Genomic DNA, 16,990 nt, shown 5'->3' on the forward strand with positions numbered 1-16,990 from the left:
GTTTGTTTCAGGTTCTGAAAATGTCTTATTCTGTGCTATGTTTGCTAACATCTTAGAAGATGTGAACAATGCATGTTTGACTAAGAACTTCTCATTATTTGATGGATATTTATAAATATATTGTAATAGTGTCTTCATCAGGTCAAGATTGATTAATTTGCAATAGTAGTCATAACAACCAGGAATTTCCAACAATAGAATTACTATACATTTCAATCTTATGTGTACAGTACACACTATTCAAAAATACTACACAAATCCTAAATTTAAACAATTAATTTTTTAATTTCAATTTCTTATTGATGCAACTAATAATGAGGTAAAATTGATCCAAACGAATGTACAACCCGGAAAATTGGTATTGCAAGCACCAGAGCTACGAAATTGTTATCGTCGGCCTTACGAAGGCAGCGCCAGCAGAACAAAAACAGGGAAGCAATATATCTTTATATGTAATACTAGTATTAGTTTAGAAACACTGATATTTTGTAAATATATAGTTTTGTATAAACAAGATAGGTTGTTTTGAATAATAGTATATTAAAGAACGAGTTTCATAAGGCAAATATTGAGGCACGAATCCAAGTTTATAGAACGAGCGGCGAAGCCGCGAGTTATATAAAGGATGAGTGCCTCAATGGCCTTATGAACGAGTTATTTATACTATTTTTTCTACCGCACACGTTTTTTACCAAAATTTAATTGAAATTTGCATTTTTTTTAATCTGGGGACTTTTGTCGTGGTTGGTGATGGGTCGGTCTGACACTAACGACGAAATATTTGAAGTTCGAATTTTCACAACAACAATTGTAATTCGAACCAATTCGAGTTTTTGTAATTTAAAATTGGTTAAAATGTCTTGCGAAGAAGTTACGCGTCCGGAAACATGGGAAATTTTAAGTTTAGATTTGCCACTGACATTCACCTGACATTTCTCGTCATTGTTACCAATCTTACCGATCTAAATTACACCAGATCTATTAAAGAACGCCTTTCCGCTATTAACGAACTGCTGTGACGTCATTTGCGTGCGTTAATAGCTCTATTAGAAAACCAAAAAAGTGGGCGGTAGAAAAATCAATATTAAGCTTTACTGCCTTCTTACTAACTCCCCGCAATTATACCCCAAAATTGGACATATTCCTTTGAGTCATTAGTGAACTAGGTGCTACCTTTCAAGTCTAAAAGCTAGGGCTAGGAGACTGGAGTCGAGTGGCATCTTCCCTAATATAGACACCATTTACCACCACTTACAATAATGAGACTAGCACAATGTCATTGGGTAATGCGTTCCAACAGTCCGTTTTGCGTCAAAAAATTGAAGGTTCATTTTTTCAATTTATTGTCTTACGTTTTCTACTAGTGAAAAAAATAGTATATTAGGTAACCACGTTTGTGAAGCGAATTCTAGACCTCCCACTTTAGAGCCCTCGACGCTGCGCGTTTCTAATTTGCGCTCGGTCTATAATGATTGTCCTCACAACCTTGATTAATAATATACTATAATTTCAACTTTGCATCGCTTCACTTGGTTATAACCTCATTTTTTGATATATCGTTTCGATGTAAAGGCAGACATACGTTTTAGTGGCAATTAAAAGATGATCAACGACAACAGGTCACTAGAGGCTCCTCACTAAATCCCTGTGTCTTTCGAAGCCGAATCACTGCTGTTCTTAAACGATCCTATAGTGGTATACTAAAATAAAAAATTCAAAGGAAACAAAAACAAAAATATGTGTTTTCAACAATTATAATTCCAGCATTAAAAGCATCGCACAATTTAGAAAGTCCACATTTCTCCTAGCCAGATGCGATAAATTTGCTGCAAAACTGCGGTAACGGTTATGATGAGTTTTCCCTTATTGCTGAAATTGAAAACATTTATTACTAACACCTATCGGGTGGTCTTTTTAAATTTCTGCTATAGTTACTCATGACGCTTACGTCAGCAGTGACACGTTTCGTAACTTGGACTTAAAATGTCGTAGCCACACCTACTCGTACACCAAAAAAATATGTATTGTTAGCAGTGTATTTATACAATAAGCCAAAAATGTGGTCATGAAAGAAAAATGGAAGCATAGAGTTAGAGGATGTAGAATGATAAATCCAAACAAGACGCAGTAAGAGGATTTGACCTCCAGGAAAGCCATATGTTCTATCCTTTCAAGACATTCGGGTTAGAATGTGCGCAAAGGTGTGATAGAGCCATCAAATGAAAGGGACAAACATATATTGTTGTCTCTTTAGTTGCGCACGCTTTAGAATCGGAAATCTTAGAAGGACAGAAGATATAGCAGCTTTCCTTGGGATTAAGTAGTGTTTACGATCATCATTATTTCTTCCGCCTCTAATTCTACGGATGGAAGTCCACAGCATAGTGTACTTTTTGCAGTATTGCGCTAATCAAAATATTGATTGAGAGAGCATCTAGAGGCTGAGAGTTGTCATTTACAGCAACTATTGTAAAGTAAGTGTACTTTTTATGGTTTAAACTCTAAGAAATAAGAGATTTTGTGCAATTCTTAAGGTTGAAAGCTTGAACTTCGAATAACCTAACTTTTTCGAAATGACCTTCAACATTCAAGCAACCTAAAATACCAAGTACAAGTTACCTAAGACAATTCATTGCTGACGTAAGCGTCATGAGTAACTCGTCACCCGGTACACTGTAAAATACTGCTTCCGTCAGTAGAGCAATGCATGAAGGCAAAAATTAGAACAAATACAGATAATAACAAATAAAGCCTGTGGTAAATATTACATTTTGTTTCACATTTTAGGTTTAAGCTTACCTTTAACAAATCTTAAAAACATGGCAATTTTCCTTATGATAAGGTTACATATGGCATTAGCTGGCCCACTACCGTTACAGATGTCTGAAAAATGAAGAAAAATCAGTAGTTACACACAATACTTTTCCATGTTCTTTTTTTCTCGTCAGCTAACGTTTTTTTAAATCAATTCAATAAGACAGGCTTGTGTTTCTTACCTTTCGAAAATTTGTTTTCAATCTGTATATTTTTGTTTCTGTGTATTTTTTGGGCACTGGATGCGAATTTGAGGTCCAATTGTTTCAAGTATGGATTCTTTACAAAAAGGTTTCCTTTTTTTTCAGTTAAATGGTAGTTGGGAGGCGGACATGTGGTAAAACAGGAAAACTGTACTGCTTTTTAACTTTTGCGTTTTGAATTTTTCAAGCGTGGAGCTTTTCATGAACAACGTTGTAGATCTAATATGCTTAACGTAGTTAATACAACATAAGCATAAAAATTATTTTAAGATTAAAGCGAGCTGCATTTTTTTTTAGATTTTACAAAAATTATACTCATTTCAGAAAAATATTTATGTGCCTCGCCTGTATTCCCGTTTTATAAGTCACTTAATTATTGATAAATCAAAAAACACCCATCCGAGATAACGGACAAACACACAAATAAGTAAGCAAAAATCGGAGAACTTCAACTCCGATCAAGGTCGGGCGTTTACTAAACTAGGATGGCATTAACTCCGGCCCAGCACATATTTATCTGACGTTGGTTAATATTTATTTAGTCCACGAACACATTCAACTCATTTTGGAATAGAAAATAAGGCAGACATTATTTAAATAATAATAAAAAAATATTACTTTTAAACCCGGTTTACAGAACCTCAATTAAATATTTAATTGCGATTTAATTTTTAACCCCGTGTTAAAGTACCATGTGACCGACTCTACGCCAATCAGACGTCGTTAGTGGCCTTGTTAAATGCGCGATCAACTTAATCTCAGTTAAAATATTGTATAAACTGCCCATTAGTGTTCAAGTAGCTACAAAATTTTACAGGTCGTGCAAACTCGAAGCAGCAAGTTATTATATTATATAACATAATATTATTGTATTTATATGAATCAACTTTTACAAAGTCGTATCTAGAAACGCTGTTTTCATTACATTGCACAATTTTTTGTTATATGAAGTTGCCGTTAGGTGTCTAACTTCTTTACCTACTACATGTTTCCGGTATGGATCTAATTAGTGTAGTTAAAATGCATGCAAGTTTACAATTGCTGTTTTTTATCTGACTGGACGGAGAGTCAAACGAAGGATTAAGGCACTCCAGGTACGAGACATGACCCAAGTTGATGAGCACTCGCAAAAATAATAATAATTGTAAAGTGACTTTTAGATACAAGAAAAATCGGCTAGCCAAATTAAAACATTGGGAAATCTCTGCTTACCCGTATTCGTCGTGTTTTGTGCCGCTGAATATGTGATTGAAGCTGAAACAATTGGAATAAATTGATAAGAACAAGGATTATATTTTATTTACTTATCGATAACACTACGATGAAAACAGCAGCATAGGTAGCAGTAGCAAATTTTAAATTTAACATCCTTGATATTTTTTAATGAACAGAGCACTGTTACAAATAGATGTATCTTGGAGCAAGTTATGAAAAGGAATGATTCGAAAAATTGCATTAGCGTAACGAAGTAAACTCTATCGCTAAAAAATGTTGCCAACAAAACGCATTATAAATTAAGTAGATAATGGAATGAGTTTCTTTTCTACTACAAAGTGTGTCCGTAAAGTAAAGGAAATAACGACATGTATAATAAAAACAACAAAACGAAAATTCCGAAAACACCGCCAAAATTATTAATCATTTTGGCATTTACATGAATAGGACATTCTACTTTAAGTTCGAACTATAAATTTGATGGATTATCTCAAATAATATAAACTAAATGTCTTTAAAATTTGTATGACCTCAATGGTATTTATTTATCTGTTCTAGAAAGTGTATGACGCCATACAAAAGTTATACAATTAGTCTTTTTAAAAGTACTTAAAACATGAAATAATTAGTTTGAAAAACATTCTTTGAGATGTTAGGTGTTGCTTCTAATTCCGTAATAGTGTCTCTATTTTTACTCCCCTAGCGTAAGTCAAGGAAATGTTGTACAGTTCCGGACCAAATTGTAGCGAATCAAACCATAATTTATCAATCTGATTAGGCAGATAAACTAACTAACTAACAAACCGATTCTGATTAATTCTGATAGAAATTCTCGTGCTAATTTTCAAAGTAATTCTGTTATGTGTTAAACAGCCCAGGGGCCAGGGGTTATCATACAAGAATGTCAAAATTAGATTTGACAATTTTTTAAAAGTTTATTGAAGGTAGTTCAGGTACGAGGGAAATTCTGTCTATAACATTAGGCCAATTTTTAGAGTTACTTATACAGGGTGCCTCAAAAAAAATCTATGAATGAGGCAATTTATTCAGAATTATACACGGATACCTATTCCAAATTATATCTATATGGTCAAATAGATTTATTTTGGCGATTACCTCAAAAATTTTCATTTACTTTCTTTATCGGAGACATATACACAGAAACCAAAATGTTGACAACGTCATAAAATCTTTTTGAAAGTTTGCTATAAATGCAGTTGTGTTTGGTAATATATTTTACTTTTTTTTTTAATTATTATGCAATTTTCTTTAAACTCCGATTATAAAATAACTTTGGGCTTAATGTTACGAAAATGTCTTTATCTAGATCAAAAAATTGCTGACTAAATCATTATTAACACTCTTATTATAAAAAAAAAACTAATGGGTAAAGGATCAAAAATAGATCTGCAAAAATAACTTTAGAGATTGTTCACAAATTATTTTACTTTACTATTTACCAAAAAAAGAAAAATTTTGCTCCTATTTATTTTCACAAGCTATTTAAACTGTATTGATGTTCCTCAAATTAAATGCATTCTTTCACATGTGATTCTTTTGTTAGAGAAGATATTGTTATTAAGTTATTACTGTAGTATTTAGAGCACATATTACTATCTACTAAGTACAATTTGTCGGTTTTGTAACTATATATCTCACAGATTCAAAACTAAAAATCCTTGAAATTTCTGTCAATATTTAACATGTTTTTTGGTGAAGCAAAGTACTCACTGAAAAAAGATACCTTGAAAGAAGTCATTAAAATTTCTGGTATATACTTAATATTGTGTTATCGTCGCCAGTACTCATTTATTATACATATACGATAATAATAAAAAGGTTTACATGCAAAACTGCAATTAATCAATTATTTATGTTCCTACTGATAAGGTATCGCAGTGAAGAGAAAATGTATGTGAATTCACCTATAACTAAAACTATTCATAATAAAATGACGAAATTTTCAAAAGTTGTAATAGTCACAGTTATCAGTAAAAGCGAATTTATTTAAATTATTTTGGGCAATTTTAGCTTCTATGAACATCTGGATACGAACTATATCTTCTTCAATGTGCTTACTGTTTTTCGTGTGTATGTAAAAATTCAGTTGCTTTAAGAACAATGCCACAAACTGTTGGTTACTGGGAGTGTTGGTCATCTGCGCGCGACGGTCTGTTTTCCCCCTGTGGCAGCTAATTCCCCAAAAAGGTCATAGGAAAATTGCGCGCAAATTGTAGAAAAAAAAAAACGAAAAAACTCGAAAACTGCCCTAGTCTTTGGTGTCTCTGATTTCTATCAAAGACGCTGTATTAAGATAAATTTCTGTTCATATGAATATGTATTATATACACAGGGTGAGTATTATAATAACGGGACCCTGACCAAATTTCAATGCAACACAAAATACATAACTCTGCTAGTAAGAAGAGTACCTACGTTGATCCTAAAAACGTATGTGTTTATTTTAGAATCTAGCAAAGTCTAGTATAAAAATCTTTCTTTTCATGTTTTCTCTAAACTTGAATATATTGCCATCATTTGGTCTCCATGTTACATTTGATACTAGTTAATATTGAGAAAATCCAGTTTCGTTTCTTAAAATGTCTGTCATTCTAGACTAATGGCCGTGGTACTGATTATAAATTATTATTATTAAATAAATCGCTTAGAATTATTTCATGAACAGTATAGTAAGTGTAGGTACAGAGTCAAAAGGTGTTTAATATGAATCAATAACATCTATTTTGAAGTACAGTAACATTTTCTATCGTATGTACAAACTTTTAGTGAAAAAATTAAAAATTATGTCAAAATCTAAACTTAACAAATAAATCACCCAATCAATCTAGTGCATAAAAATAGACAAATATAAGATATTATGTACACGCAATCTTATTTATCTTTTTTTATAAGTAGATATAGTTAAGCTCTAAACACGTTATGTAAAAGTGTTAATATTTAACCAAAATAGTGCGTATGATAGCCCAGATTAAAGCTTAATATCCTAACATACAAATCAACAACCTCAACAACCGTAATATACAAGGGGAACTAGTAAAAATAATACCAGACGTTAAATTTATTAAATGTATCTTACTAATGAAAAGTCGATTCTCTGCATCCTGTTATGTGCTCATAATATTTCTCTTCATAAAAATAACATTTGTTATGTGTCGATCAAAATATAATTTTATAAAGAAATGTTATGCCTAGTAGTTATACATGTAAATCACCGAGGATTATTTATATTTGAACGTTGCTGGTATGAAGAAAACTATAAATAATAACAGTAAATTTTAAATTTAAATTGTTCTTACGCCAATTTATCGAACGAAACTGTAATATTCTAGGACCGAGAACACTCGGTTCATATATGGGTTTTTAACTGATATGTATATTCTTCACTCAAAAAGTACCTTGGCTAGGGTTAAGAAAATGCAAAAAGATAAAATTAAAAAAAATATATCAAATGAAGTTAATTCAAATTAACGATTCTTCTTGATCTATGCAATGTCTGAGGTATAATTGAATTACTTGCGTCGTTAACTGAGTCCTGATTATCACAAACATAAAATCACACATCATATGCATTGTTATGTTTTGACTATCTATTGTGTAATCATCAGAGCCGGACCCGTGAGGGTACCTTCAAGTCCCCCCCCTCGTGTCTGAATTAATACTACGTAAGTTAACAATTGTTTTCTCAATATTTTCTTCCGTAAAACTGAATATGCGTGCATTTGAAGGAAAAACTAGTCCTTTTGGTACCGTACAGTTAGTCACCTTAAGGTTAATGGCTCCGACGCGAGGTTCACGTGCAGTTATATATACTTAGTTATTTGTTCTTAGTAGTAGAATATTCAAGAACTTAATACACACAAAATAGAATAAGACGTTTTAAGTACCTGAAACAAACGATATAATTTGCAAGCACATTTTAAACGGTCGAATAATATTCAGAAATATTGAAACAACTCTTAGGAGGCAAATGTCTTGGACACATAATATCTTAAAAAACATAATTTATTGGAAACCTATATCTCGTATTCGTTCACAATGTTCAAAATATTGCCAGTTATTAAAAGTTATTTCATTTTTACATCATAATTTTAACTCACCGAAATAAAGAATCTGTAGGAAAGTATTCCAAAAGGACCAGCTTTTAAAGTACAACTTTTTTGCGATCTTGTTAACATAACAAGTAAACATTTTTGAAGGACGATATCTGCTTCGTACCACTTTGAAGTCCACAATGCATCAGATACCGATTCACTCTACAAGATTAATGGTGTCAAATGAATTAGAACGATAGAAAAAGTACACCTATCTTTTGGTTTTACTTACAGCGTTAATAACACGTTGTCCCGCTACACATACAACAAATATTGCTGTAATCCATGACATAAAATGACAAAATCCTGTAAACGCATTGTGTCCCTGAAAAACAGTCTTCAGTGTCGTATAACTCATTCCAAGCAACTTAATTACGTCTATAATTTGTTTTTCCAGGCATGCACAAACAGCACCTGTTAAAGCAAAGTGGCCAAACATAACTGATTTAAAAGTTGTATCAATTTTCTCCATTAAACTTTAAACATATTATTAACGTTGGGTGCGATTCTTCACAAATTAGTACTTACTTCAAAATTTCGTTGTGGTATGCTACACACTTTTCGAATCTTTTATACGACGTTTTGGGGTTGTTGCTGTCAAAACATGACACTATTAAACTCTTTAAATGATCTATCCTTAAAGTCGCATGATAAGATATTTCTAGAACATGGTAAGAAATCTGGGAGCAGTTTTTACTATGAATAAGAGCGAACAAAAATCCATAAAGAACAAATAAATGAAAAACTGGAAAATAATCCAGATCGAACCAGCTCCATACAGGGGTTCCTAAGCCACAGTAATATCTGGTTAAGCCTAATTCTGCAAGAGTAGTTTTGCATTCTGATTTTTTTACAATTCTCATAATTTTATACGCAACTATAGTTGCAAACTCGCAGATAGTTAGCACTTTTGCAAACAAATTCAGTTTTCTGTTAAGGTCATCAAACCCAGGGGGTTTCCCAAAATTTTTAAATGTTGATAATTGCTGCAAAATTTCCGCTATGTTGTGTTGTTGTCTTAAATATGCAAACACCATGTAGTATATTCCATACGAACTGACAGCAATGGCGATATCTTCAACATCCAGATATTCATGACCTAGAATATATTAACAAAGTGTTATTTTTGAACATCAAAATACATGGAAGTTTTGTTCTAGTTGACATGCAGTTTTTTATTTAAATTATCAAAACTGTAAATCACTTGCCTCTTATAACAAAAAATAGAGTAATGGCTATTAATGTATTAAGTAATACAGTTATTAGGCAGTATGCAATTATCTGAAGTTTGTATCCTATTCGAGGATTTAATTCCGTCTTTTCATTTGGCCATATCAAACTCCACTTAAATACTTTTCGACTAATACTACAAATTTGTATTTTATTTTCATCTCCACTGTTATTAGTTGGCACTTTCATTTCGATACAACATAAACACCTCAATATTGTGTTTTCCTTTTACTTCTATGGTTGTTCACAGTTTACTAATTATTTTTATTTAAAGATAGTGTTGATATTAATTAACGTATATACTTCTGTAATAGTTGGAGCACATGTATGAAAAGACAAATTTCCAGATTCAGAATACTTAAGAGTTAAATTAACACACGTGGCCTGGTTTCTAATACGTCATATTTCAACATAAACTAGTGATTGGTATTTAGTTTTTCTTTACGCGTTTAAAGTAACGGAATAAAAGTTTAACTAAACATTTCAATATTGTATGATATTCTGTCGTTAATTGCAACTGCTACCGTCACGCACCTATTGATTATTAAATATTCAACGTAACGAAGCTCTAATTAAGAGCAAATAATTAGTGATCATAAAATTATTGAATCTAAAATTCATTTGTTTGGGGGACTTTTTTTCTAAGAGTTCGATCTGTTGAAAGAACATTAGATGTTTTTTAGCTTCTAAAATGTCGTAATGTGAAACAAAGTTCTAGCATTTATTTTTCATTAAACTGCCCTTGAATTTGTGTCAGTGTTAACACAAATCTGTAGCAAACACAAGACTGGAGTGACTACCAAGGACTAAATATATCAAAATTTACACTAAAGAATATATATGTTTCACAAGACTATATTTTTCAAAAACATACAGGTAAAATAATTTATAAATGTCTGATCATATTTTCTAGAAAAGAAAACAACAAAATACAACTTTTTTGTGGGAAGTAAAATAAACAAGAGACTGAAATAAAATCAAATTTAAAACATTAATAACAGAACTGAAAAATGGACAACAAGTCACTAACTTGTCCCACTCATGCAATAACGCCTGGTTCAGCTAAAACACGGTGTGAAACTCGCCCTCGTTGCGCCTAATCCTTCTTTCTTCATGCTTTATTGGATTTGGGTCTGGACTTCTGGTCGGAACATGAAAATTCGAATTCAAGAACACATTCTGTTTGAAAATTCCCAATTTCTGTCCAAAAAGCACTGTTTATTGCAGGGTATTAGAGATAGAGAATCTACTAAATATATATGTTGCAAATTTCTTACCACGGTGCACAGTACCTTCTCAGTTCGTTGAATCACAAAATGTTGTTTTGATCAGAAGCAAAACGATTAGACACTGACAATGTGATACACTCTTCAAATCTTACGTTGTGGACAACGACAGTACTTAAGTACAGAATGGTGTTCAAGCTTAACTGCAAATTGTGACATAATCTCATCAAATGTAAATCAATATGATTATTCCGTATTTTTCTGTTTTAGCAGAAACGCTGGTTGCAACTTGTAAAAAGTATTTAACCGTATAATATTTCTTCTTAAATACAAGTTACTGTCAGTGTCAGTGTCATCAACAAAATTTCGAAGAAACTATTTCGAGCACCACACCATTGTTTGAAAATTTAACTTAGGTAATCTATAATTTATGTTAAAGTTTTTGAAACTAAATCACTAAATTAGAATGATAAAAACAGTAATCACTATAGCTATTTCATAATATAAAATAAGAAAGACACAGAGAGAAAATGTTCGTGTCACAACACTTTTCTAAAGTATTTATATTTAGGGACTCTAGTTTAGACGACTAGAGTTCACTAATTGATAGTAAAAATGCTTTGATTGGGAACTTTGAAAAAGCCTTTGATCGGGCGCCTTATGATCATTTAATTTCTAAATTATTACGTTTAATAGTTTAATAAGTTTTACGTCAAATAGGCAATTCAATATCCTGCGAATGAGCCAGCGGGTGGTTGGTTATGTCTGGTATCCCGCAGAGTTCGGTATTAGGACCTTTGTCTTTCAAGGTCTATATATAGAACTTACCTCATTGTATTTCGTCAAATACCGCTTTCTTTTCTGATGGTTGTAAATTGTATGCCAATTCTATTTTATATTATCGTGTACTGCAAACGGATTTACATACTGTTTGTCCTTGGTGCATATATTGGCTGATTTCGTCGAACAATAGTAAATATAAAGTATAACACTTGGGTACTAACAAACCAAAAAATCATCGGTACGATAGATAATGAACCCATTAAGGTAGTTGAGAAAAATAATGATTTAGGTGTCATCGTGACATCTATATTCTACGTTATGCGAATACTGCATCATATAGGTATATGTTATTTTATACCTTCAAACACCTTTCAAATAATACTTTTCTAGAAATATACAAATAGTAGGTATACAGAGTGCCGCATGCAAGTCTAGACATCGGGAATTAACATGGCAAACTGGTTTTTATTTTATAATTTAAGCAATCCAGCAATATTGTTTTCAGATTTCAATTCAAATGCTAATCAACATGCGTAGGAATTTTGAAGATCGGCTTACTTATTGTACAGCTGCTGAAAGCAGTTTTTTTGAACAATTCTTAAAAATAGTGAAATACTTCTCCAGATTCGTACAATATTTCATTACTTCATTCATCAACAATTGTTAAGTTTTGTTATTTGTAGTTATCTAAATGGTTCATTAAAACGTTCTCTTCAAAAGTGCCAGCTGTTTTGATGGTAAATCTTATCATCACACAATAAGAAAACCGGGCCCTCGCTTTTTCATCTAATCGCAGTAGAACATGGCATTTTAATAAGATTTTAGTAATAAAGACTCGATCAACACCAGCAACATAACCTAATAAAATATTTTGCTTTGTTTGTGCATTTATTCCGTTTAAATTGACCTACAATAATCGTCATATTGGATAAAATAATTCAATCTGAGTCGTTCAGTGATTACTGAGTGAGGCAGCGCGAGTACATTCCTAGCTTGATGGGCTCCCAGGACATGTCACAATGCTGCCGATGGGGTTTTGATGAAGACCAACTGTTCGAAGTCTTCTTCTCGGGCTTTTTGAATACAGCCTGGGTGTAGTTCGAGATGGCTCCTTTGACTAGGTCGCACACTATGACGAATGAATGGATCAATTTGTGCATTTATTGCGTTTAAACTGTCCTACAATAATCATTACACTGAATAAAATCATTCAGTTTGAGTTGTTCGTTGATTTCTGAGAATAATTTCTAATTTCACTTTGACATTTTGATTTTGCATGATTAATCCAAAGACGCGATCGCCGAACTTCGAACATTTCTCGACAAATCGGATCGGGCGCGAATTTAAAAATACTATTTTTGAAAAATACTGGCCGATAGCCCTCTTCGACCTCCACAAAGGCATCACTCAATAATATCTTTAAAGTGATCTGGGGAGATATTATAGAATAAAAACCAATTTGCCATGTTAATTCCCTATGTCCAGACTTGGATGCCGCAGCCGGTATACGTCCAAGTTTGGAATATCCAGATGTTGTATAGCGGGAGTTCCTATTAAAAAGATTTTGTGCTGTAAAACACCAAATTGTTACCTTTGGAGAAGACTCATTATCGACTATCCAGCGATCGCCGGGGGCCCTGAGCTTTTAGGGGCCCTAACGGATCCCTTAAAAAATAATTTTATGATTTAAATTTAGTGTAATTTTTTAAATTTAAAAAATATGTAAATTAGGAATATACATAGAAGTATTTCTTATAGAATTGCGATCAAAAACTTAAAGATATTTTAAAGAAAGTGTAAAAATTAGAGACATTTTTAATTTCTGGGAAACCTAACGTAAAGTAACAAAATTTTCGAGAGAAAGTTTAAAAGAATAATAGGGAGCTCAAATTTATTCATTTTATTTAAATTTCATAAAGGACCCAGAAAAGTGCTATTTTCTTAATTAATTATTATTATTAACTGGAAAACAGATAGAGATCCGTTATCTTCAATATCACGCAAAATTGTCTTTACAGGTTTTATAGCCTTTGGATGTTGTCCACGTCCATTTCTCTAACTTTCTGGTAGATTCTTCTTCTTAATTGTTCTTCTAAATTGGCATCCCAGCCGTTATTGTAAACCTTTCTACTTAGTATTGCCCAAATTTTGTTTTCGATTATTCGTACTGGGAGCACATTGGGCGGATTATCTTTTCTTAGGTACAAAATTTATATTATTTCTTTCTGACCAATCCCTGGACATTCTGGCATAATTGTAGCTTGCGAAATCTGGCCAAAATGTTACATCGTCGTTATTATGATGGTACCTTATAAAATGTAGTCATTTTGGTAGGCTTCGTTGTTTATTGACCGCTTCACCTCTAACATGTCCAATAAATGGTGCTGAAACCTTAGATCATATAACAAATAGATACCAATACTCAAACTAAAAGTTGTGCCTAGACATGAAGCTATTTGTTGTCGTTTTCTACGTCAAGGGGAGTAGTATAATGCTATCCTTGTGTGATCACCACATCTTTTATCTTTGTTAAATGCATTTCATCTGTATATGTCTATTTCACTTCCATCCTTGTACCGCACCAGTGCAACAAATCGCTTTTGACAGATGTTTCTTCTAACCTCTTTCGAGTTTTTGTACGAAAAACAATTTTAGAATTTAGAACAAAGATCCTATTTTAAGTGATGTAATCATAACGGATCCCAATTGCTGCCCAATAATTTACTATTCCTTTTGTTATCTACTGTGAATTATTTGTAAAATCAAGTTGTCAACATCTTTCGTGCGAAGTTAGTTCAGACATACTTCCTAAAATTTGAGCGCGCAAAATTCAAATAGTGATCAGGCAAGGATAGCTTCATTGTAATCCCTGCATGCACAAGAGAGATGTGTGACAGGAGGATGTCGTCACATGCTCTCCTAGGGAAAAAACACGGCGTGGTGGTATCTATTTATTATATGATCTAAGGCTGAAACGCCACCCGGAAATAATAGCGTACCAAATCAAAATTTATCTTCAAACTTAGTCTTCTACTTATATTTTACATTATTTGTAATTTCTTCTATATTATCTGTATAAAATCCATTGTTACCTTCCATCTCTGAATTGGCAAACGTAAAATATTTTTCATCGCCCAGCACAACCACACTAGTCCAGAAAATGATAAATTCTCAATACCTGGCAACATCTGAGAATTCTCCTTAACTGTGATGGTGTATGTTTTGGCCATTTAGCCTTTTTGCTAAATTTTGAGTTGTTTTTGTCTATTTCTCTAGAAACTGTTATATGGGAACTCTAAACAGTCGACCCAATCTTCTTGTTGATGTTCCAGTCTCTTGACTTTAGCAATTCTTCTTAATATTTCTAAACTTATTTCAGTGAAAATTCGTGGCCGGTCACTTTTTGGCAAATTAATACCAGGTGATATTGCTACCTCGCAGCCTTTAATTGTTCTGTATATAGTTGCCAGTACAATATTTTTGGTCGCAAATATATTCATAATTTCACTTTTAGGTACTTTGGTCACTAACTGATATATGGCCCTTTGAAATTCTATTTTTTAAGACATTGTTTAAGCACTAATTGACATAAATTGCATAAAATGGGAAACAAGAAAAACTTGGTTACGCTGCTGCAAATGTAACTTGATTCGATTGAATTTTAAGAAAAAAAAAAATATTTGTAATTTTTCTCAAAACTTTTTTCGGTACTAGCGGTGAAAGTGACTTAAAATTGGGGAATCTTAGTAAAAACAAAGACGACTACAGTTACGACTAATATAGTTAAGTGCTTGTATTTAGGAAAGTTTTAATTGTATTGATAGATTCAATTCTTAGATGGAAATAAGGATATAGACGTGAATATTCAAGAAAAATAAGTAGAATTTGAAAATATAAATGATCATAATGTTTCCAATGGCACTACCTTATTTATATAGCTAAGTCCCAATGTATCCTTGAATGCTAAAATATCTATCCACCAATTACCATTTGACTCCAGAAAAATTTTGGTAGAAAAATTTAACCGAAAATGGGTTTCATATTCTGTTGGTTTTGAAAAAAACATGTTGTTGCAATTGTCTGATATTTGCTGAAAGAACAGAATGAGGATCATCTTTGACAAAAATGGACCTAAACACTACATCGGCTGCACTAAGAAGCACTTTTGGTACTAATAATAGGAGTATTAATTTTACCTAATTTTATTATAAAAATATTGTTTTCTCTAAAAATTTATTTGAGTTTTTGAAACGAGTACCATTCGAAGGGGCCCAAAATATTTTTCGCAGGGGGTCCTGAAATATGCCAGGCCGACGCTGACAAGACTTGACATTGGTATATAATATAGTTACAATCAAAATATGGACAGTCTCAAAATTCTCAACTGCGAGTGCATGTTTACAAACTAAAAAACTAACAATTAGAACTATTATCCCACGATTTTTGTTTCCCAACAGGGTGTTTGACGCATGGAATACTTAATTTAAATAGCGAAATTATAAATAAAGTGTTAACATGTTTAAAACAATTTGGACCCATAGTTCCATTAGTGGAAATCTTTATTGACAGAGTATAATAGATCTCTGACCTCTACACCCCTTCATATTTTTCTAATAATAATAATAATAATGTTAACCTTTTGAGAACTTGATGTTTTTGGTTTTATTTCTGAGTCTAATAAAATTATGCAAACGAGAGTTTCAGCACTTTTATTTAATTTCTCATATTTTAAATGTTTTCTAGTCCCATCGCATTTACGATATTTTATTTTTTACTTCGCATCTCTCTTATTCCATCATTAAAGTCTCCAACACTACGATGTTACAGAGATTTCGTCTAAAAATATATTCCAACACCATATGAATTATTCTCACTATAAATCTTCCTACCCACTTAATGCAGTAGCAGCAGTACATTTTCTTGTTTAATAATTCGGTTTCCTTTGTTAAGAATAATATCGCTCAAAGTCCATTAGAGATCTCTTTCTATGTTGCATCGTTTTCTATATATATATATATTCAAATCTTCATAATTTATTGGAAAACAAATCTTAATTGTATATAGTAAAAGTTAAACTATGAATTATAAGATTTATTTTGATTACTCACATAGGAATGAATTTTCACTAAATATTTTATTAGCTATTAATAATTTAAATTTAAGGAAGTATATTTTTGTGAAATTGTCAACTTAGTTTACTCAAAATGTGATCTGTTTTTTATACTTGTGAGTTTCAATGGATAACGCTGATGTTATTTATTTATTTAATATGTTTGAGATGTTTTTAAAGTAATAAGGAGAATATGGTAACCAGGAAAAAAATTGGCAGACAACAAATCTGCTCTTTCTAATGACTATAATATTTAATTTCGTGCTCTTACTTTTGTAATTACTATTGTTACTTGTT

The 16,990-nt window shown here is 32.1% G+C and overlaps 1 protein-coding gene across 2 annotated transcripts; it reads right to left on the reverse strand.

Moving 5' to 3' along the window:
* Positions 1-1,738: 1,738 nt before the first annotated feature.
* LOC135125610 (odorant receptor 4-like) lies at positions 1,739-11,971 on the reverse strand. Of its 2 annotated transcripts, XM_064051252.1 has the most exons (8): positions 11,629-11,971; positions 8,873-9,443; positions 8,721-8,820; positions 8,577-8,669; positions 8,351-8,506; positions 4,230-4,271; positions 2,800-2,883; positions 1,739-1,869 (listed from the first exon to the last, which is right to left on the reverse strand). In XM_064051252.1, exons 2-7 carry the CDS (start codon positions 9,379-9,381, stop codon positions 2,833-2,835), a joined length of 951 nt encoding a protein of 316 aa, XP_063907322.1. In that variant the 5' UTR covers positions 9,382-9,443; positions 11,629-11,971; the 3' UTR covers positions 1,739-1,869; positions 2,800-2,832. The 2 variants fall into 2 exon arrangements, with proteins under 2 accessions (XP_063907322.1, XP_063907323.1); XM_064051253.1 differs by lacking the exons at positions 1,739-1,869; positions 2,800-2,883; positions 4,230-4,271 and adding an exon at positions 7,746-8,137.
* Positions 11,972-16,990: the final 5,019 nt, after the last annotated feature.

This window comes from Zophobas morio, unplaced genomic scaffold (assembly GCF_036711695.1).
Source record: "Zophobas morio isolate AGI-343-1 ecotype UQ-CSIRO unplaced genomic scaffold, CSIRO_AGI_Zmor_V1 ptg000009l, whole genome shotgun sequence".
NCBI lineage: Eukaryota > Metazoa > Arthropoda > Insecta > Coleoptera > Tenebrionidae > Zophobas > Zophobas morio.

What these genes read in the sequence shown, in the direction of transcription:
- LOC135125610 (XM_064051252.1), bottom strand. Translation starts at nt 9,381, where the DNA reads ATGGTGTTTGCATATTTAAGACAACAACACAACATAGCGGAAATTTTG. An exon ending in GACAACGTGTTATTAACGCT is followed by an intron (nt 8,507 to 8,576) that starts GTAAGTAAAACC and finishes TTAATCTTGTAG; the next exon opens with AGTGAATCGGTATCTGATGC. An exon ending in ACAAAACACGACGAATACGG is followed by an intron (nt 2,884 to 4,229) that starts GTAAGCAGAGAT and finishes TTCATTTTTCAG; the next exon opens with ACATCTGTAACGGTAGTGGG.